The following is a 23,462-nucleotide window of genomic DNA, read 5'->3' as shown; positions in this document are numbered from 1 at the left end:
TGGGTTGAATGAGGACACAGTGGTTGAGCCTGTGGGCTGTCCAGTGTGGGTGTGCATGGTGAGGTGATGGAGAAGGGGCTTGGTTAGGCTTGGGGAGGGGCTGTCACCAACCTGGGCTGCTGCAGCCTACTCAGAGAGGGTGTGTGGGGTCAGGGCTCTGGCAAGATGGAATCCTGTCCTGGCTTGGAAGAGTTTCAGACCAGGAGAGACAGAGAGAATGCCAGGAAGGAAAGTGGGTTAAGATTTCCCAAGGGAAATTTGCACCCTAATAAAAAGTTGTAGCTGCAGAGACTGAAATCCTTTAAGGGGCAGATATGAACAGTTATTCCTTGAAGAGAAGCTCTGCTGGCTCAGGTTCTGTCCTAGCCATGGCAAAGTTTGGGAAAAGCCAAACACACCCCCTGTAGTTCTGATCATGTCTGTATTCTTTCAGCACAGGGGAAAGGCTATGTCTGCCTTGGCTCAGAAAGAAAACACACTTTTGATCTTTGTTAGTAACTCTGAGGTATGCTGTAATGAGAACAACGGCCGCTCATTTCAGAGGATCAAAGCAATTTCTAGTGTGATGAAAAATTATCTATGCTGCACCAACAAATCACTCATTGGGGAATAATCTTCCATTACAGCAGGATTTTGAGTACTGCTGCCTGTGCTGGTATATCCATAATCTAATTCAGAGACTCATCTGAAGGGCTCTGACAGGCCACTGAGCAAGTTCTAATTTGCAAATTTGCAAACTGGTAACTGGGAGGTGGTTTGCTAACACCATCAGCCTCATGTCCTGTTACTGAATTTTTTTGATAAGGATCTTTAGATAAGGACCCTCATCCTGCTGATTTCCAGATGTGGATTTTTGGAAACAAAACCCTATCAGCTTCCGTCTTCCAGAAATTTTATATCACCTTAGAAACTGTCTTTGAGAGAATGGAATGGTAATGTTGTGCTTTGCCAACTGGTTCCTTCTCTATGAACTCAAAAACAAGAGAGATAAAGAAGTGCAGAGGTAAAATGTTTTTGGCAGCTGATTCTGTAACTTTCATGTTCAATTGCATTGGCATGAAAGGCAGAGGGCACGTGTGAGAGCTGTCCAAATTAGCTGTCCCCGAGTATATTTTTAAGTGTCTATAGATTGAATACAGGATGCTTTTGTCATGTGCAGTTATACCTGAAGTGTTCCATAGCTACATTTATTTTTCATAGGTTTTGCCAAAATATCTTATGTAACACGTTGTGGACATACAGCTCATATTAATTTGAGTGTGATTGACATGTTATTAATGGTCCTGTAATTCAGCTACTTGCAATTTTCTGCTTCCCTTTTCCTGCTTAAAAAAATAGTGGTGACCTTTTGCTGTTCAGAAGTACATCACTGAATTACCCCTGTTGCCAGAGGCTGCAGGAGCTCCAAGCTCCATGTCAGGCTGCATGAATCCACCAGGGGCAGTGACCGCCTGCCAGCACCGAGTCTTTGTGTTGCTTTGAAGTACTTTGATTAACACCACAGTTTGGAAATCCCTGCCTTTTTCTCCCTTGGGCAGTCTCATATTAATAATTGTTTGTTGTCAAGGTAACTTACCAGCTATTGTTGGTTAATTATTTATTTAATGACTTTGAAGAAGAATAAGCTAATCTCTGTCAACCTCTAGCTGTAGTGTTTTCTAGGGGAGAATTTAGCACTCTTAACAAGCTAGTGAAGAAAGAAACATTTACGTCATGGATTATTAACTTTGTTCTGACTAAATTAATGAAAATCTTTTTGGAACGATTTTGTTCTCTGTGTCTTTAGTACCATATCCTGGAAGGTTGTTTTTCAGTGGGTGATCATCCCGGTTTGGCATTCTGACAAGCCTTTTAAAGATCAGGCTGTTCTGCAAGCTCATCCAAAAACTCATCTGTTCTGAATGCTTTGTGGAAATCCAATCTTATTCCATCAACCCACTTGTCAAAATTTTGCTCATGCCCTTATTTCTTGCACATTTAATATACTCATCTGGGTTTCTGCTTCAAGTGGAGAAAAAGCTTTATAAAGTTTCCTGTCTTGATCTTTTTATTTGACTTCAGAGGACTGCATTTCTCACTGTCTTATTCTTCAGGTAGGATTTTTTGTGTACATCTTTTACTTTTGCTAAACAGAAAAGACACAGTTTAGGACTTGCTTTCTTCCATTGGCCTTTGGTGTCCTGTGGTTTGAGCCAGCAGTGTTGTCAGTATTGCCTCATGTGGAGAGAAAGCACTGAAACACTTCAGGATGTATAGTTCCAGCCAGGCCTAATGTGTATCCTCACATGGCATTTGAACAGTACATAGTGGTCTAGTTGCTATTAAACTTTATAGATTATTTCAGGAATGTTCTTACAGACTCAATTTGACAATCTTTTGCTGTCTAATTTGCTCCTTTCCAAAATATTTCTCTTGAAGTATTAGTTTTGATGGCACTCTACAAACTCGATTTTTGGTGAAGGTATTTTTTTCTTTCATCAGGTTAGTCACAATGCATTCATAAATTCAAAATCAAATTATTTTTTTTTTAAGAAAGATTTCTCTTTAGAAATGTAATTCACATTAGTTTTTTTTGGCCCTTGCTTACTCTTTATGTGGTTGATGAGTTCAATCCACGTAAGATTCCAAAGCTTTTAAAATATATTACAGGGGCACAGTGTATCTGAAATCATTTTGCATGATCCAAAGTACATAGTACGATTGAAAAGGCAAAAAGAAAACTCCAGTATACTGTGTCACAAAATTAGTGAGGTTATTCCTGACTGAGAGTTCAGCCTCTCTACTGAAGAACTATTCCTGGCATTGCTTGGACATATTTGAGGAGACATTGAGAAGTGTGGGAGGATATTCATTGAAAGATCTGATCTTCTCCTTGAATAAAAATTTCATTCTTCAGTGATGTGTCCATCAGATATCTACGTAGGCATCTCTTAGCAGTTGCTCCTTCAAAGCTGGGTTTTTATTTCTGATCTATTTTCTGTCCAAGAGTCACTGCAATATAACTACTGTAAGTAAAGTTATTTTTTAGGATGTGTTTGAGTGCCTAAACTTAAGGGCCTGATCCTGCAGTTTTGTCCAACTAAATGGCTTTATTCTCATTTGGCTTGTTAACATTGCTACTATTACACAACTGTAGAGTGCTACTGAGGGGCAGTAAATATTGATTAAACCCTATTAAAGCATTCACTTTCTCCCATAAAGGATTGATGAGCCACATTTTTCCTTTTCTTTCAATGCAAACCTTCATTGGCTAGTCTCTTTAGCAAAGTTTAATTTGGATTTTCGGCCAGATGTTCAGTCACAGTGAAATTGTTTCTGAGTACAATGTGAATGTAAAGTATCCTTGAACTGACTTTACTGCCCATTGCCCAGCACAAATCTCTCCCTGAAGCCCAATGACGTGTGTTTTCTGGAAGGTGTGTTAGCAGAGGAGTTCATTAAAAACCCCAAAGCACTGTGGGTGTCCTGTGGCCATGGGGGATTTTGTGATCACACTGGAGGTTAAAACCCCAGGTAGGCTCTGCAATGATCTTTTCCTCTCTGCCTGTTTTGACTGCTGGATTTCTCAATTTACATAATTATTTCATTGAATTTTTGTTCGCTGCTCAATCAGGAAGCAGACAATAGTGGCTCAAAGAAAACATCAGTACCTCAATTTTTCATGTGCTATCACCTCTGAAACCTAATTTGTACCTATATTTATTTATAAATGAGGTAGGATAAAATTATAATCTTTTACGCTGTTTTGCAATTCCAGCATTTACCTCTTGTCCTTCTGTTTGACTCTTGGTTATGTTCAGTTCTCTTTATCAAGGCACTCCTACTAGACTTTCCTTGCATAGTTAGTGTTAGCTGTGCCAAATTCCTGAGATGTTTAGTGAGTGAAGCCAATGCCTCCAGCTAACAAACTTGAGCATTACAGGGTAATCCAGGCCTTGTGTTATTGCTGACACATTGTTACAAAACATACTGGCAAAGAAAACACTCATAATGATAAACTCCCACAATAAATAGCTGAAGGACAGTGAGCATTCAGAGACTAGAACCTGTAAAAAGGAAAGAGTATTGGGATATGTGTAACTGTGTAAAAATAGGAGAAAATTTAAAAGGAAAGAAGAGCTGCTTATCAATTAAAAAATTAAAAAGAGATTCTGAGAGTGCAGTCTTTCAAAGAAGTCTTTGGAAAGCTCATTGAGATATTTAAAAGTAGAATGGACAAAACACTAAGTAACACAGTAGTTAGATGCCTTACTGACAGAAAGCTTGAATAAATATAAGTGCTAAGATGCACTCTGTCATTAGAGACACAAATGTGCAACTGCACTGGGCAGTACTTGAGCTGTGGAAGTTGACACACAGGTTTAGGGCATGCTGGGGTGTGCATAGCAGTCACCATGATCTCCCTCCTCAGGCAGCAGGCATTTCTGGAAGGCTGCACTTGCTCTGAACTCCTCTTCCATCTCCTTCATCCTTGGAGCTGACTGCTGTGGCCACTCACAGAGCAGTTTTGGCAGCAGTAGGGTACAGATGCCCAGCTTGGGAATGAGTTTTTGAAGTAGTGGCATCTCAGTGTCAGCTTGCCTTCCAGCTCAGCTCTGGCTGGATTCCTGGCTCTGCTGGCCACTCGGGAGTCGGGGTCAGCCTTTGTGGCTTGCTGGCCTTCTCAGAAGAGCACTTGTCTGTGATTAGTCCCTGTGAAGGAGCTAAGAACTTTCTTCATACATAACTTTGAAAGTAAAATCATTCTGGAAACTCTCATGAAATTCACATAAAAACTTCTATGAAATGACATTTAATACTGTGATAGATTTCCATTCTTGAAAATTTCTGCTGGCTCTACTAGTGTATGGTGGATTTATTTCTTCAGTGCAAAAAAGAGCTTCATAAAGTATGGAATCATTTCCAGAAGATAAACCAGAACATACCTAAAATTATTCATGTACAGGATATATTCTTTAACATATTGGTGAAGCAGTCACCATCATTCTTACAGCAGATCAAAAACCATTTCAATACCTCCAGCTCTTACACTGTCAGCAATGGAGAGAAAGAAGAACTAAAAATTACTGTCATTTCCTCCAAACATGACCAAAATCAAGTACTTTGTTCTAGTCTAGGAATTTTTATTCTATTAAGGGAAATCGCTTCAGAAAGACATGTCCTTTCTTCCTGTCTTCCCCTATGAATATCCTAATAAGGGAATTAAAAAAGGCTCCTGAGCTTTGAAAACCCGAAGTAGCCAAGTATGTTGCCTTGTTTCACTTCTCTCTTGCTTTGCTACCAATTCTGAATGCTACCCGAAGATTAATTTTTAAAATTAACTATTTTCTCATGCCTCTGACAGTACTGGTGGAATCAGAGTACAGCTGAACCCTTGGGTATCTCAAAAATTCCCTTTCAGTGGTCAAATCCATACTCACAGGGAACTTGAAAGTTCACTGAAAATTAAAGTATGTCTGCAGGTGCGGTAACAAGGGCATACAGGCCATGTCTGCTGAATCCTTTTTCTTTTCACAGCATATTCTGGAGGTTACAGGAAACTCATATTGCAAATATGATTTATGACATATGCAGATATTTGGCTGTATTTGAATGTAATAAAGAAAATTATTAGAGCCCTGAATTTACTGTGAGATCAGGCCAGAATGCTTGTGGTTTTGGTTTTTTTTTTTTACTATTAGAGATCCAGCCTTAATTGTGGAAATTTTGATGCTGTTATTTTCCTAGCTTGCATATTTTCTGTTCTAAAAAAGAAGTGTTGATTGTGTGAGTAAGATGCAACTTACTCTTCCATAGATATTGCCTCTTCAGTGAGTAATGAGTAAAATGTAGTTATGCATGCATGTCATTTTCATTGGAGTAAATAGAGTATGATTATATGATGGAAGGAATTTTGCTGATTAAAAAGCATAATTTACTCATATTTGGGATGTGAGGCTTTCAGCAGAAGAGAACTAGAGTGACAAAATAGCAGTGGATAATACTACAGAACATGCAGAATTCTTTCCATGGCAAAAAAAGTACTCTGGTGTATTCTCTGCAGCATTTTCTTCTGCCTTGGTACAGATCTCCTGATGTAGAATAAGGATAAATGTAGTGGAGACTCCTCTTGTGCAGACCCCAGCTTGCTATCTCTCAGTTCATAGCATTCTTTCAAAAGAAATTAATGGAACAGTAGTGATGCAAAGTCCATTAAAGATCTAGCTGAACAATGAGGATTGGGTTGGTAAACACAGAATTGTTTTGTTTTGCTCTGCAGCAGGAGGTAATTTGAGTTGGGTGCCAGGTTGTGCAGGCTGAGATCCTCAGTACAACTCTCCCAAGCTTTGTCAGTCACATGTGCAGAGCTGTGGTGTCTTCTCCAAGCACATGAAAAGCAGAAAGCAATGTACCCAAGTGCATCCTGTATTTTGCCTTGGAGCTCTCTGCTAGCAAACCAAGCGCTGTTTTTGGGAATGAGGCTGCAGTTTTCCAGAACTGCAAAAGAACAGTGCCAAACGGAGAACATACAAGGCATTTCTGATCTGTGGGTGTTCCAAGGCAGCAGACAATTTGTTGTCAGTTCAAAGTGAGTCTGCAAAACCAGATTCAATTGGGAGCAAAGAGGATTGTGAAGACTTATAATAAATGGCATTTTTCCTTATGTATTTAAAACTTATTTCTAAGAAATTGGATTTTGTGGTTTGGGGTGGTGTATCTTGTGGGATTTGAGATTTGTTTGGATTTTTTTTTCTGTGAAGAGTTGCTTAACCCAGAAGAAAAGTGCCCTCCTGAATAATAGGGATTTGCTTGGTTGTTTTATTTGAAAGTTGTTTGGAAATACCTACAGAATAGGGAAACAGATGCAATTGAACTGAAGAAACTTGGTTGCTGGGACTCCTATCAACTCCTTAATTACTTTTCTTAAAACCAGAGGAAGTATTACCTATAGCTACTTCAGGAAATATTCTAAAAAGAAAAGATTTATGTGGATAAAATAGCAAATAAAGGCAATGTGGAGTGCTTGTTCAGCAAGGCTGGAAATAAGGGAAGGGGAAAAAAATGGCAATGCCAGATGAGAGAGATTCTCCCTGATAGTATCTCATAGGCTTTGCATTGTTTTCATGTTAAGATCCCTTTTTATGCTCAGTCACTTAAATAAGTGTGTATTGCAATATCTTTTTTTTCTTTGTTTTTTGATTCTTTCAAAATCAATTTTCGCTTAGATATCTTCTGTTCAAATTTACTTATACTGGAAGATATTTCAAAGTGCCTAGGTTTTCAATTTCCATCAAACTCCAGATTATGGAACATGAAACATTTTGTTTCTGAAGATTAGCATCTTACAGACATCAGAAGTTTACTTGCACCCAGTGATTCAACAGTAATAAATGTTTAAGCTTTCATAGTGTCACTTTTATTGGGACACCTAAAGTGTCATATTTATAAGAAGTATGCAGCTGAATTAACTTCCACCTGCAACTCTTTACTGGTCTCTAGGCATTACTTTCTAAGGTGGACTAGAAAATCCAGGAGATAAATGGCAAAGTAATGATTATTATGATTAAAGCCTATAGGTAGAAGAAATATTATTACTATTATTATTAGCGTTAGTGTTGTCTCAGCCAACTTCCTCTACTAAAGTTTTACCATCTGAGCTAGATACCACTGTCTGTCAAAAGATCTAATCATGTATTGCTAGACATGTCTTGGTTTGAAAAATTAAATACGTAGCTCAGCGTTACTAGTGTGGTATTCTGCTCTTTCTGGAGTCATTGTCATCAATTGTTTATTTCTCTTTCTCTCATGTGAATTGAAGACTAAGAAGGCTAAATTCAGTAGCTCCAGAGAAAGTAGCACATAACCAATCTCATGCATATTTGGTGGAAAGAGATGCTAAGACCAAAATAATACTGTCATTTCTCTTCCTTCTATTCTAAAGAGTTGTGTGTGTATTGGATTTTGCTGTTCCAGAAATTACTAGTTACTCAAATGAATAAAACCCCCAAGAACTTAATTCCATCCTGTCTTTCCCTCCTTGCTGAAAGGGCTGAAAAAGTAGCAATACTTGTCTCTCGTTGATAGATAGCTGTACTCCCTCTGTAGTTTGAGTTTATATGTGGAGTGTGATGTCTCTTTACAGCACTGCATTGCAGTAACGCTCAGGCGGTGCCCGTGTGCCAGAATCCCTTGGACAGAGGGACTCAGGAGCACAGATATTTGTCTCAAATGCTTTGGTGTTGAACATGTCAAACATACCCAGCTTTTAGCTCTTACTTATGCCTTCTTTTGTTTTCTCTGCTGGTTTTTATCATTTCTTTGGAAGGTGCTCGCATAAAAAAAAAGAAGCTCATTCTTATTATTGTTTGCAGGTTTCCAACCTGTACCTGTATGACAGTGTGCTCATGCTGGCCAATGCTTTCCACAGAAAACTGGAGGACAGGAAATGGCACAGCATGGCAAGTCTGAACTGCATGAGGAAATCCACCAAACCCTGGAATGGAGGAAGATCCATGCTAGAGACTATTAAGAAGGTGAGAAAAGACAAACCACCATTTTGTGAGCAATTGAATGAGTTGCTTCATGTCCATTTGAGCATTTGAAAGTTTTAACTTGTATTTAACTTGTCTTTGATGTATTACAAGCAAGTGATCTACAACAACCAAGGACAATCTACAGCTATTAAACAAGCAAATGATTTATGATAAACAAGTTACACACAGTGCAGTGTGGGTCCAGTGGTGTGTGTTCTGCTTCTGTTCTCTAGCTGCCTCCTGTGCAGGAAGTAGGATCAGGAGTAGTCATGGGCACTGATTCATGCATTTTTGCAAAAGGATAACTTAAGGGGCTTGAAGTGGGCAGGAGGGAAAACCAATGAGGAGGTTTAAGAATTATGTTCTATTGTTGACAGCTCAGATAGCTTTGTAAGTTAGCTGAGAATTAGTAAGGATCTTCTTGTGTACTGTATCCAGAGCAAAGCAAGAAGGATCTGATTTGGCTAAGCTGTCACTAACAGTTGCACTGTCTTGCACAATGCTGAAATACTCAAATATGGACAGACCTGTGGCTTTACAGACACATGGCAACTTCTTGTATAAAAGTTACTTGATCACAAGTAATAGTAGAAAAAAAAAACATATTTTTCTATTCTAACTTTTGCAGTTGTTCAGAAGAAACTCCCTGTTCCCAAATGTATATTGATTAAATAATTTTTCTTCTGTAAAATGATGCAATTTGATCATTCTGACAAGTCCTAATGATGCTATCCTTTGTTGCTAAATTAATTTGAACTTCGATGTCGCTTCAAGCTTTGCGACAAAGCCAGAATCAAACTCTGTGATAGTTTCAGGGTTGCAATTTTGTCTTTCCTTCATGCATCTCTAGGGAGCACAGCAGGTATCCCCGTTGTTTTGGACTGGGATTTCATGCCTTGGTACTTAAGCAAGAATTGAGCCTGCTGCCCTCAGTTACACTGGGAGAGCTGTTGTCTCACAGTCCACTCGGGCCCTTCTCTTTTTCTTTGGGGTCTGTTTCTGTGGACAGTAGTGACCTGATGGCCATAAACACTGGGTGTGTCAGTGCTAAAGTATTTTTCTCAAAAAAAATGAAAAACTGAAATCTTTTGTCTAGTGCTGGATTTGAGCTACTGAAGGACATGCAAGGGCCACATTTAAGTTCACTGTAAACATAATTTTAACATGTTTGGCACACATTTTATGCAGAGGAGTGTTTATGAAGGCAAATGTCTTCTGTTCTGAAATTTCTGAAACTTACTTCCTTAGGGCCATATAACTGGGCTGACTGGTGTTATGGAGTTCAGAGAAGATGGAGCCAACCCCTATGTCCAATTTGAAATACTGGGCACCAGCTACAGCGAAACATTCGGCAAAGACGTGCGGAGGGTAAAGATATGCTGCTTCCTTTTCTCTTTTGTTTTCCTCTGAATAATATACGTCCTGCCTCACAGGAGAAAATGTTATTCTTCAAGAATGAATTAGTGCTATGCTGCAGAAGACATTTACTCTTATGAGAAATATTTTCTAATTTATTACACACTTAAATCTTGAAAACTGGTTTTATATTGGTAGGCAGGAATCCTGCAAGATATTGCTTGTGTGCAGTAACAATGCAATGCCATGAGCATCCTGTGAATATAATAGTGAAGACTGCACAATTTAGCTTATGTATTTTATTGTTAGTTAAGATAGAATTGCTGTAATAGAAATATGAAAGATACAACACAATTGGCACTTGTCTTACTAAGGAAGACAGCTGAGTTTATAAATTACCTAAACACACTAGGATGTTTTAAGTGTAGCTGCTGCAAGAATTTGAAATAAATAAAAAATTCTGGAGAGGAAAATTCCAAAATGAAAGCTGCTCTGTCATGAAAAGTAAAGATTGACCTATTGGTGGTAGCTGGTGGAACAAGGACTGCCAAGGACTAGAAGTCAGTTAAAGTGGTTCCATGGCATTGAAATAAATTGTTGTGTTCTGTGAAGGCTACCTTTAACACACTCAGGCAGGGGGGATGCTCCAAAAATATATGAAGCTCTCAGTTGAACAGTTAGGTTCTGATTGGAACCCATGCTGTAAGTAGTTTCTAAACTGCTCAGATGTTTGAAATAAAGACAATACCTTGGTATGATCAATGGGTCCTACATTAAACAGAGCTGACCAAAGAGGATTTCACAAATAATTAAAATATATGTGATTTCTTATTTTCATTTGGCCATTGGTTTCTGTGATTTGCTTTGATTTGTCTGAATTACAGAAGTGTAAGTGGAAAAACAAGCAATTTTTGTTTACATAATCATCTTTATCAGCTAAACATGAGATTCCTTCAGAGTCTAATTTGGCACAAGGATTCTGGACATGGAGCCAAAGTTGTGCAATATCTATTAGAAATCCAACAGAACGGAGACAAGTATTTGAAATGCATAAAGTTGCAGGAGATATAATTGAAAATTTTCTGCTGCCAAAAATACGCCTCTGAACACTTCAGTTTGGCTCTTAAATTGTGCTGACCAGAAAAGGCTATTTCTCAGTCCACTTTCATTTCTAGAAGATTGAAAACAAGGAAGTCTTAAGTTTCAATCACTGTGCGAATTATAAAAGATTATCTTATTGTCTTAATTTTGGAAAAAGTGTTGCCTATTTAATAAAAAAAGGTTGGTTTAGGGGGTGTAGGAATCAATCCTGGCTCTTAGAAGTATGCTCCTCACTTTACGTACAAGTCTGCAAAACAAAAGTATCTGGTGCTGTGTGAGATGCTGTGGACTATCCCACTGTTTGCAGCTGCCGGTCCAGAAAAGCCTGAGTGTCCTGTCAGTGCTGTGTTATCCCTAGCACATGGATGCTATGGGACATTCCCTAGCACTTGGATACCACGGGGTGTTTAAATTTGGTCCCATTTTGTTACAGAACTCCCAAGTGGCTTTGCTTAAGTCACATAATTGCTTGATGCTTCAATATTTACCTTCCAGTAAAATTGGCATGAACACCACAGAGCACAGGTTTGAGCCTTACAGGCAAACTGGGATGTGTGAGTATACACTATTAGGTGTTTCCTAATGTGCATTTCAAATATGCTACCACAGATACAAATGCTCTCGCTTTGGTGTGTGCAGCACACTGACCAAATTGACACATAATCCAAAGGTGTGAGGTGGAAATAACTAAGATATCATTCAAAAGCAACCACGGGGCAAAGAAAAAGGTAAAATGACTAAATAGGAAAATTACTAAAATGGCTGACCTTGTATAGTGCTGATTACTTTTGATCCCTAGTGTGCTACTTTGAGGTTGTGCTGCTAGGTGGTTAATATAGGCAGGCTTAACTCTTTGGGTGTTAAATTCAGAACACTATTGAATTCCCAAAAATTGAAAGGGAGGATAATTCTAAATGGGTAAAAAGCTAATGGCTGTGGAATACTGCTCTGAGCTAAAATAAAGTTCTGGAAATTATCCTTTCAGTCTAATATATAGTGAGAGTAAAAGTCAGCAATATGCTACAGAGGTGTGGAGAAGTACTTGGAAGAGATGATCCCTCTTAGAGCAAAATTACCATGGAACTACTGGAGTTCAATTATTTGGGCAGCTTGACTTTTTATTATTGCAGCAAAAATATGTTACAGCTTAGAAGTACTTTTAAAGTCTCAGAAAGTCATACTTGTCTTTTTTACATTACTTGGGTGGGAGACCACTTCTGATTTATTGTCAGCTGCTTCCATTTTTAGCCTTTGGTCAGGTTTAGCTGTGGAGGCATGTATTTTGGGTAGAAAACAGAGTCCTTTCTGCATGGTTTTATTTGTGTATGGAAAGCATCTGTAGTTATTAAGTTATTAAGCATCTGTCCAGACCCTACAAGAAATCTTTGCACTTAGGATCAGTGAGAGGATAGGGCAAGAGATTGTAATGTTGAGAGTTGAACCTTAGAGGGAATCCAGTCAAAAGCTTTAGATTGGACTTTTAATGCTCAGCATCCCTTACAAAGTTTCGTGGGGATCATTTCCACCAGAAAGATTCCTGGAAGGATGTCCAAGTCAGTTATTCAAATCTACAGGAATTTTCAGAGCTATTTTGCAGAGGCATCTTGACTCTCCTGTTGTCCTGAGATCTGGTCTTTCTGCAGACCATTTTTGCTTCTGCTAGCTGTGATTTAGTTATGATTGCACCTAAATATATATATTTCATTGCTCAGTGTAGCTTCTTTATTCCACAAGTCACTTTGCCTTCTATCTTACTCAAGTCTAAAACCATGTGGTTTTGGTAAAGGCTGACAGAGGCTTTTGTGTATTTTGTGTGTTACCGTTTCCTTTGGGTATACTTAAGTGAAAGGGAAACTTCAGAAAATGCTCTAATTTCTTTGGTTTAAACATAAAAGAACTGGGTATGTCCTTTAAGGTATATCACCTTGTTTTACAAAAGGCTCAGGCAATTGCTTTCTATTCACTGTGTGCATGTGGAAGTTTAGAAAGTGTCATGTATTCAGGCTCAAAATAGAGATTTGTAAGGTGGCTTCTTGGGGCATTTGAAAGTTGAAGATTGCTAGAGAAACTGAAAAGGCTTAAATGCCTACTGCTTGATGATTCCCACTATGATTTACATTCCTGATATCTATAAATACCTTCAGAAATAGCAACCAGAATATCTGTATATTTTAAAAAAGGAAGAAAAATAAGTGGATGTAAAGTGATAAGGGAACAGAATAGATCAAAAAGGAAAAAGCAAAAATAAATCTCATGTCCTACTTTCACAGTCCATTGGTCATAGAAGGAGAAAGAAAGGCAGGTCTACATTAATTCACTCCTTAGAGACTATTTGTATCATTAGCTCTTATTAATGAAAGCCTTGATGGAATTTTCAGAACATCTGGGCTGCTTCATACTTCTTATGTTCCTGCACTTGGGTAGATTCTACACAATATAAGATCTGGATGATCCAGCTGTGCAGGCAGAGCTAAGGGAGTTGGAACTCCAGGGTGGCTTTCCAACAAGTCACCACATGACTGGGAGCTCTTGAAGTGTAAACCTGTTTATTCTTGTTGGACTATGTGTGCAGAGAGCAGCATAACAGCTAACACACCTTGCAGGGATGTGATTAGGCTAAGTTAGATGATGCCTATAAGGAGCTTTATGATAATCTTCATCTTCCTCTTTGGCAGGAAGATTTTCTGTAAGTGTGAAATGATGTGAGTATTCCGTTTACTTTACGACAGGGAACATATTTTTTCTAAAGCAATCTGCATTTCTTCCCCAAGCTGGCTGTAATGAAAGCAGAATTAATGGTTTGCACACATTTTGTATTTCATAAGAAGCATTCTGTTCAAAATTATAATGTTTATGATTTGTTATTCATTTCTGTCAGTTGGTATGTTTTATTTTTTAAAAAAATTAGGTTTTCTTGAAATATCATCAGCTTTGTAAACAGTTACAGTTGTTTCCTACAGCACTTCTGAGGCAGACTGCAGAAGTCACTGTAAGTAGTTTTTGTGATATGTTTCACAGCTGTTGAAACCACATTTTTGAATTCTGATACCATGGTTTAGTTGGGATTGTTACTTTTAGACAAAATCTCATTATTATCATGATGACAAATCCTATGCTTGTTATTCATTGCAAAAACAAATGGTATTTTCAGACTTCTGCAGTATCAAGTGCTTTCACCTACAAGAATATTGCCAAATCCCATCATATGCTGCTAAAAGTTATATTTACACCAAAAGAATTATGTGGTTCCTACTGTAGTTGAATCAGTTTTACTTACATGGAAAAATACATAACTTAATCATCTGGGTTTAGCTGTAAAACAGATTCCTGCCTCCTGTTTGCGCACTCCATAAACAGACACTTGGGTGCAGTATTTCAGTTTTACTGTCTGGCCAAGGTATCTTTCAGCAGAAGTGTAAGACTCAACTTATGACTACTTTTGATCACTAAAATCCCTCTGTTACTTTGCAAAGGGCAGAGTCCATAGTCCTCTCCCTCTTCATAGAATGCAATTTCCACATATTTGAATTTGGTTAAACTTTCTCTTTCTGCTTGAGTTGGTTGAGTGTTGTGGTGCAATAATTTGGAAAAAGAGCATTGTGATTCATCCTATCGATGAATTGTGCATTGTGTCAAACTGAAGAAACAACTGAAGTATTTTACTCAATATAATAAACCTCTTCAATTTTTATTTCTGGTTTCCTGTGCATATGTGAGGAATAAAAATAAATGCATTCCTTGCATATTCCGTAAGTTGAATTATTAATGGTGAAAAATACAGCTAAATGTATAGGAAATGGCTGTGATCAATTTTTAACTAATAGAAGAAAACTAAAGAAGAAACATAATAACCTTGAGCATTTTGGTTTGTTTTTTTCCTGAAATGAAATGGGGTCACTGCTTGCCCAAGTTCTGCAAATTGGGCTTTTCTTTCTAGATTACATATACTTAATGTTGTGTATGCATTCATTGTAAAATTCAAGCTCAATTATTTCACTGAAGAGCGGGTAGCAATTTTGAAAATGTATTTTTTGTTGCAGCTATGTGATACTTAGTTATTTTAAAGTTTTTTTTTAAATTCTAAACTATGTTTTTTTGGAAAGCATTTGCCAATGGGACCTATGCTTGTTCATAAGCTGTTACTTGTATTTGCAAATTGTGCCAGTGTCAACACTGAGTAAAAGGGATGTCTTGAAAATATGAGTTGGAATTTCTCCAAGCATGAGATCATGCTGGTCTTCCCCTTTGGAAAACTGTTGATATGACATTTTCACAGTGTGAAGCTCGAAGGTAGATTTTAAAAAGCAGCCATATCTGAGGCAAGAGTAGGGCCAGCAATTGGCGCTGCAGAAGTTTCCACAGCCACCTGCACCACTAGCTGTATGTTTAGAAATTCTGTTTCATTTCTAAGTCACATATTATATCATACTTACCAGGTTATAATGAATTGTGGGTATAACATTCTCCTTTTTTCACCCATATGCAATAGTGCATAAAATTGGGATAATAGGAGTGCTAAAATCAGCCTTGTAAAATCAGTTGTATCTTTAATTATGGAGTTTTCACCAAAGCTCCTGTAATTTATGGATGAATCCTAGGGGGGTATTCAGAGTGGGATGACAAGAAAAGCCCCTTTCTGTACCTCAGCTGCTGAAGAATCTGTGCTGAAGTGTGGACACTGTGAAAAACCATGTGTTTCCATACAACAACAGGTCAGGATTTACTTAGCTTGACAAAGAAAAGAAGTCTTTGAAAAAGAAATACACAAATTCTTTTTACCTTTTTGGAAATCGAAAAATGGAGATTATTTACAATTTTTCTTTTTCACAATATCAGTCTTTATAAAAAACAATAAGCTCACTACTCCAGAAATGAGGAGCAATGTCTTTTATAATTTCATGCCCTGAGAAATATATTTGATCCATGGTTGTTTAAAATTCACACCTATTCCAGAACTTTCTGTTGAATGACAGAATAACTTTTTTTAATATGTCTGTTTAGCAAAACTGTTTTGAAACAAAAAAATAATATTGATAATGATAATAATAATGCTGAAATACTGATATCGTAGCTGTCAGATGGAATAGATGTCATCTTGGCTTTTATAAGGACATAAAATAAGGAGATTGAACATCTCTTCATTTACAGCATGATCTCAGTGTCAGGGACAGTTGCAAGGACTGTATATTGAGGGAGACCATGCACAGTGTCTTCTCTGCAGTATTTGAAAAATGTTTTTAATTCTTCTAATGCTTGCTGCCTTGTATCATTTGATAAACTGCAAATACATGTAGGCCAAGCATAATTTATGAAGTAATTTATTTCAGCAGTAATATTAAAATCCAGGGTGACTCTGGTGCCTGCCTGTGTATATTGCTCTGATATATTCAATATGTCCAAAAGTGGATCTTTAAATATAGGTAGTTAATCTATTTGGTCATACTTCCATTGTAGTTAAGAAAAATGAAAGAAGTTTATGGTTTCTCTTTAGTCTTATTAAAATAAACAGCACAAATAGAAGTTAATGAAATTATCTAAATTTCCCTTTCTGTTTGTATTTTTATTTCTGCCATTTCATGCCAGATTACATTACTCTATATGAGTAAATACTTTCTCATGCAGATTTTCAAAAGACAGGTTTAATGAAAAGATTTCTTTGTGATCAGCCCAGATGTGGGACATGAGGAACTTCTGTGGCAAGAACTATCTGTCAAGTGGCAAGAACTATCTGGCTTCCTTTGACCTGGTTCCTGAATTTCATTATGCTTAAAAAAAGAATAATCCTAATTCCTGAATTTACCTTTATGGAAAGATACTTTCAAAAGGGCATCAGAGTCCTGATTAAACTTCTTTCTCTTTACTGGGTAATTCACTGCAATTACAATATTTGGCAGAAATTGCCTGCTGCTATTCCAGTTCCTCACAGAACTGCCTTTAAAGTGAGGACTTCCTGTTTCCAAACTACACAGGAAACACTGAGTCTTACCTTAAAATGTACAATCTATAATCAATGTGAGCCTCTGTTTGGGAAAGAATTCCAAAATATGCCTGGTCTAGTACCACAATATGTCTTGCAGTGGGAGTGGATGAGTCTATGTATTTGGGTAAAGTACACAGATGACATGTAATAAAACTTGTTAAAAAATGATTTGAAAAATCATTTTACTGGAATGAAGACAGGCTTATGTAACAACTGAAATAGAATATTCTTTCTGAGCATGGCACAGTATGTCTGTACTTTTAATATGTTAATGAGTGTGATGAACAAACATCTACTTAACTGAAAACAGTATCTTTCCTATGAAAAGGCAAGTTGCAGTCTCAAACAGACTTTAGTAATGAGGCCTGAAGAACTTGAGAATATTGGACTTTGTTGGAAAGCAGATGAAATGAGAAATAAAGGAAAAACAACAAATAATCCAGGGATTCTCTGTTAGAGTGAATGAGTTAGGGAAATATCCTGCTGGTCAGTATTGACCAAAGCAGGTAGCCAGATAAAGGTTTACATTTAGGAAAAGGAAACAGCATAAAAATAGTTAAATCTGACACCAGTTATTTGCTTTTAATTTACTTGCCAAAAACAGTTTCCCTGAGTATCAGCAAAATGAGAAAAAAGAGAGCTTGCTTGCCTATGGCAGTAAATTCCTCTCAGCTGGAATATCCCCCAAAGGTCCCCAAAGGGTGTGCTTTTCTCAGAACAGCGTTTGCACTTGTTCTCACTGTGTCTGAAATTCTTGTGCTGTCTTCTGGTCCTGCCCTTTCTCTCACCACCACAGGACTTTGGGAAAATAAGAAAAGGGAAGTCAGATTCTTTCTCCTGGATGCCCTGTGTTCTGGGCTACTGTGTCAGGGGTGAAAGTGGCAGTGACATTTTGTGTTAGGTGGCTGAGGGACTGGTGATTCCACATTTCAGCTTGTCGAGGGAATTGCTGGTTTCAGCAGGTTAGCCTCAATATCTCCCTGCACTGTTCGTTTTAAAGTCTTACATTTTTCAAGCTTTGTGCATCAGTAATATTTTGGTACAATGCTCTGAAACAAGTGGGAATGTTTTAAATTAGGCGAAACAGCAAAACCTAGGGATGGTATCTGGCTGATACCAGTTATTGGACATTTGTCTGGGTTGGTTCTAAATAAGAATTGTTATCTAAATATACATGAGGTTGGTAAAATTCAAAAGCAGTTGTGCTTTTACAAAGCAGTCTAAAACTTTCCAAATACTGTGGTTGGCCAGAGAGGTGGCTAAAGGTACTGATGCTTTTTTTCCTGGAGCCTTACCAGAAAGTAGTCCTAGACAAGTAAAAATAAAAAAAAAGTTAATATTTAGCAAATTAAAAAGTTAATATTTAATTGTATGAGAACATTTCAGTTTGAGTAGTTGTGGCATCATCTCTAATTTTCTTAAAGCTTCATGTGCAATTTATTCTGCCATAAGATACAGTAAGGCATGAGTTTGCTTTGCAAGATTGCTGTCTGAGCTGTATTGAATCTAAACTGAGCTCATGCTCTCAAGCTGCTCTTCAATACCAAAATACAACTGTAGCTATTTGCATTTCAGTAGCACCTGGAGGCTGTGGTTTTGTTATACTGAGAGATGTCCAGGTAATTAAATGTGTAATTATTGTGTAATATGTAAACCGTGTGTTTGTGTGTTCAGAAATCTACTACTGCTATTTTGCCATTCTGACAGGAAAATGCTGTCATAATCTAAGTTTGGAGAACATTCAATGTTGGGACTTCTCCAGGGTGTGTGCCAAGATAGGGATGAATATTCCTCTGGATCAGGTGTAAGGTGTGACTTTCATGGTAGGTATAGCAAACAGTGCTGCTCACAGCTCAAACTTGCAGAGAAAGCAGCTCCCTTCTGGAACAGAGTCTGAAGCTGTGTCTGCTTTTTTCTTTCTTTTCTCCTACATTTTAAAATAACAGGGAGTGGAGTATTTCATAATAGGCTTTCCAAACTTCTCAGTAATACTACATGATGATTGCACTGGAGAAACAAGTGTTATCACTCCATGGCTTTTGGGTTTTCTTTCTAGGGCAAGAGAGGGCAAAAAGATAACACAAAACATTTCCTTTATGAGCATGGGGGAAGTGCAATGAGGTTTTGTTGTTATTTTTCATTAACTCTGATTGGTTTCTGAGTGTTCAGTAGAGGACTGTTCCTTGATAGACTCACTGAAAGACCATTCAGCATTCAGGGCTTTCTTCTCTTTTTGAACACAAATAGGAGCACAGTAACCAGTGAAGCAAAAAACACAGATTTGCTGGCTGAGCTGGCTTAAAATTAAAAAAAGAAATCTGAATCTAGGGTACAGCCCACAGACTCTGCTACTGTAGTGTGGCTCTTATTACAGCACATTTCAGTTCCTTTCTTAATTAAAACAAAATGTCTAGTCTTGTCGGGATCTCGAGAAGAGTCTCTTACGTTAGAGGCTTGTTCTCTGGGTTTGCTTCTCTTCCTCTCATGCATCCCCCACTTTCAGACCCAGCTGATGGACCTCACTTGTGTGTTGTGGTCTGTGCCCTATAAATTTCTCTCTGTTCAGGAGAGAAGCCACAATGTCCCCCATTTTGGCAAGAAATCCAGGGTGAGACTGTGTGTAGACTGGCTCGGAAAGACTGGTACCTTCCTCTGCTGCCCAATCACAACTTTTTAATAGAACTCAACACATTGTCATACTTGAATGGAGAGATTAAATAGATTCTCTCCATTCTCCAAAACTATATTTATTTCCTTCCTGTTTCTATTTTGACTAACAGATGTATTTTGACTAACAGATGAATTGTTCAAAGATCTATAGCTAACTGTGGTTTGATTTATTAGAAAAGTAAGGAAGAAAATGTAAAGTGCCTAGTGTTAAATCTCAGAAGAAGAGAAATTTTCACAAATGTTTTCATTCTTTGTGTAGTGTGCTTCTGTATATTTTTCCTATGGGTGGTATTACAGGACTTTATTATCAATTCTAGCGTGTCAGACAGGACTTAACACCATCATAACCCTTTATCCATGATGAATTCTGTTTAATCTTTTTAATTATCCACATACAATGCTCCTTTTCTGTTTCCTCCACTCCCGAGCTGCTGTGCAAAGCAGTCATTTATTGTGGCCAGTAGAGAAAGCCAAATGGGAAATATGGACTGGATGGCCTTTTGTTATTTTATTCTTTTCTTTTTCGGTGAGATTTCATAAGGAAAGGAGCTCAGATTACACTAGAAGGTCATTTTTCAGAACTAATGGAAATTATAAGGTAGTAAGTTGTTTTGGCTTTAGAACAATTATTATAATTACATTAGGATTTTTTAGCATAAATTATTATGATTTTTCAAGTTCACAGGATAGAGTTATGACTTTTAACAAGCACACTGCAGGCAAAACACAGAATAGCTTGGACTGGAAGGGTCCATTCCTCTTTGACCTGTCACCCATGAGGGTAAAAAGTCCCTCTTCAGCTTTCTTGTAGCCAGCTTTAGGTAGTGGAAGGTGCTATAAGGTCTCCCTGGAGTCTTCTCTTGCCCAGGCAGGATAACCTCAGCTCTCTCTGCCTGTCTTCCTAGGAGAGGTGCTCCAGCCCTCTTGACCATCTCCTTAGCCTCCTCAGGACTTGCAACAGCAGGTCCACATCTTTGTTTTCAGTTGGAGACCTGAGAGCTGGATCCTGATATTATCAGGAAACAAATTTTCTTGCTTAAAATGCACCAGTTGCCAAGAACAAGTACACTACAGCTGGTTTCTTCATAATAAACAGCACTTCAGAGAGGATCTTCACCTGCCTTCTGCTCCTGCTGCCTGCCAGGTTATCTTTCTCTATTCTCACAGATTTTGAGCAAAATATTCCTTAAGAACCTTTGCTCATTTTGCCTGTGTCTCTGTACAGGAGGATTTATGGTAGGTATTTTGAGTATTGATACTGGATTTTGAAGATAAGCTGCCCTTTTTTTGGCAAAGAAATAGAGTTATCCAGATCCCCTAGAAGGATGAGAAGAATTGGAGCAGCAAGGATCTCTGCAGCTTCCTTCCCTCCTGTGTCTCCCAAGTTAGCCTGCCCACATTAATAATCTCCATTGCTCCATGGCAGTTAGTCAGGCTGCAGCAAAGATTAAATATCCTTTCCTGTAGCTGAATTAACTTTCTAGATGTAGGTGGTATAAAATAGGTACATCAGTGTACCTACTGCCTCTCTGGCTTTAATTATTTCAGAAATGCTGTCTGTTCTGAATTCATAATAACTGTGGGTATTTCCTGGCTTAAAAGTTTATCATCAGACTAGCAGCAAGGCTCTGTAGGGCCTGACTTTCTAGTTGAAGTGAGCTGTTTTAATTCTGATTTTGAAACACCGCTCTAGGATATTCCCCTTCTGTAGCTCTGGCTTTCTTCAGTAGGTGTTTCACAGTCCAGCCCAGAAAGACAGTGTGTGGATTAATACTGCTCCAAATCAGGAGCAAAGGAAGGGATTTTTTTTCTCCTCCTTTTCCAGTAGAAGTAAATACACCTCAAACCCAAAGCATTTGTATACAGCCACGATCTGCCCCATCATCATTGCTTCAAATCCTTCCCTGTTCACCATGCTTCCTGTCACCAAAAATAAGGATTAACAGAATCTTCCAGCACAGAAATTGGGATGGCTGCTAGTTTGATCTCTCTTAGTTGCAGAATTTCTTTACCTTTCTGTTGGCATCTCAAAATCACAGAATCTCAGAATGAGCTGAGTTGGAAGGGACTTATAAGGATCATGAATTCCAGCTTCTGGCCCTGCACAAGATCACACCATGCGCCTGAGAGTTTTGTCCAAAGGCTTCTTGGTGCTGTGACCACTGCCCTGGGGAGCCTTTCAGCGCCCAGCCACTCTCTGGGTGAAGAGCCTTTTTCTAGTATCCAACCTAAGCCTTCCCCAGCACAACTTCTGTTCATTCCCTTGGCTCCTGTCACTCCTGTCAGCACAGAGGCCAGCTGGGCAGCACACAGTGCTCCGTGCACCAGGAGCACAGGCTGTTAATGTGAGCAATCCCAGAAACCTGGGGATCCAGTGATTCACAAGGAAGGGACCCCCAGCTGCCCTGCATCTTCAGCAAGCTGACAGTCTCTTGATTTAAATACTGGCTTGATTGACAACATCTCTGCTGAAATCCACTTCAGGACTAGTTCTTTTGCCTTCCTGATGTATTTGTACTGGAGGATATCTGGTCTCAGCTGTCTCAGATTTCTTTTATGTCACAATGTGCTCAATTGTATATCCAAATGGTGTCCCCATTTTTGTTGCTGTTAACCATTTGCATAAACATGCTGCATCTTCAAGTTTTGGGCAAGACTATAAGGCATGCAAACTCTTACAGATGTATACTGCATCTATAGATTTCACTGTCTCCTAATTTTCTCTGTGGCATATGAGAATCTGATTTTCGTGTCAGTTGCTTAAAAAAAAAAAAACAAATCAACAAAAAGCAATTCTTCTGGGAGCATTTTGAAGGCTTTATATGGACACATTTTTGAGATGGAAAAAGCACAGCAGTAGGATTCATTACTTTGCTTTGGTGTGCTGACTAATGCTGTCAAAAATTCAATGTTGAGAAACAAGACATGCCCAGTGGAAATGCAAGGATATAAGAAAACCAGAAAGAATTTATGGATACTAGTCATCAATAAACCTGACAGACAATATCACTGCTTCCTTTAGCTGATTACAAGCTAGAAATACAGCTATGTTTTCCAGAGTGTACATTATATTACGGAACTTAATATTGCTGTGAGGAAGAGATTTTCTGCATCATCTCTGCATGGTGTTTTGCAGACAGTCCTGCAGTGTCCCTCGCAATTCTCTGGGCTGGCTCAGCTGCAGCACAGGCAGGGCTCAGCTCTCTCCCTTTCCCTCAGCAGAGGATCTGAGCTCCCATCAGGATAACACACCTGGGGCACTCCTGATCTGGTTACTGCACAAGGAGAGCAGCCTCATGTCTGCTCAGGGAGTGCAGAAAACTGGGATATTTGGGATGCTTCAGTTGCCTCCAGTACAGGAAATTGTAACGTTCCTGTGTCACCTATCAGCTGATGAGGATTTGATGGATATTTTTGGACAATCCCAAAAAAATGGCAACAGGTTGTCTAGTAATAGTTTAGAAAGAAAAGTAGGGCAAATTTGGATATAAAGAAAATGCAGGCTAGTTTAGCACATGTGCAAATATTTAATTAAATCAGGTGGCATTTTTTAAAATAATAGATTTTTTCATAGACTTAATAAATAGTTCATCTTCTAGGTCAACTTTTTTGTTGATTTTCAGAAAGCTAAGAAATGTTTTGGCCATCATTTTTATCTATGCGATTTTCAGTTTCAGGAACTAATTCCATATAGGGAATCTTTTCTATGTGTATAATACATACATTAGCTTCTTTCATGTAAAGATAAGGCTTTTTGGTAAAAAACTAAATAGATTTTACCCCAGTTTCACCACTAAAAGCAATAATTCCTTGCACTGTAACTGGCAGGCAGTGAGTACAAC

General features: G+C 38.3%; 1 protein-coding gene across 1 annotated transcript in view; it reads left to right on the top strand.

Annotated features, from left to right (window-relative positions):
- Positions 1-23,462, top strand: part of GRID1 (glutamate ionotropic receptor delta type subunit 1) — a 481,700-nt gene that overhangs the window by 379,435 nt on the left and 78,803 nt on the right. Inside the window, exons 7-8 of the mRNA XM_058029149.1 lie at positions 8,352-8,513; positions 9,762-9,881. Coding sequence (XP_057885132.1) covers positions 8,352-8,513; positions 9,762-9,881 — 282 coding nt within the window. The remainder of the gene's footprint in view (positions 1-8,351; positions 8,514-9,761; positions 9,882-23,462) is intronic.

This window comes from Melospiza georgiana, chromosome 8, assembly GCF_028018845.1.
Source record: "Melospiza georgiana isolate bMelGeo1 chromosome 8, bMelGeo1.pri, whole genome shotgun sequence".
NCBI lineage: Eukaryota > Metazoa > Chordata > Aves > Passeriformes > Passerellidae > Melospiza > Melospiza georgiana.
The sequence above is the reverse complement of the archived record's forward strand: the minus strand, read 5'-3'. Positions and strand labels throughout refer to the sequence as shown.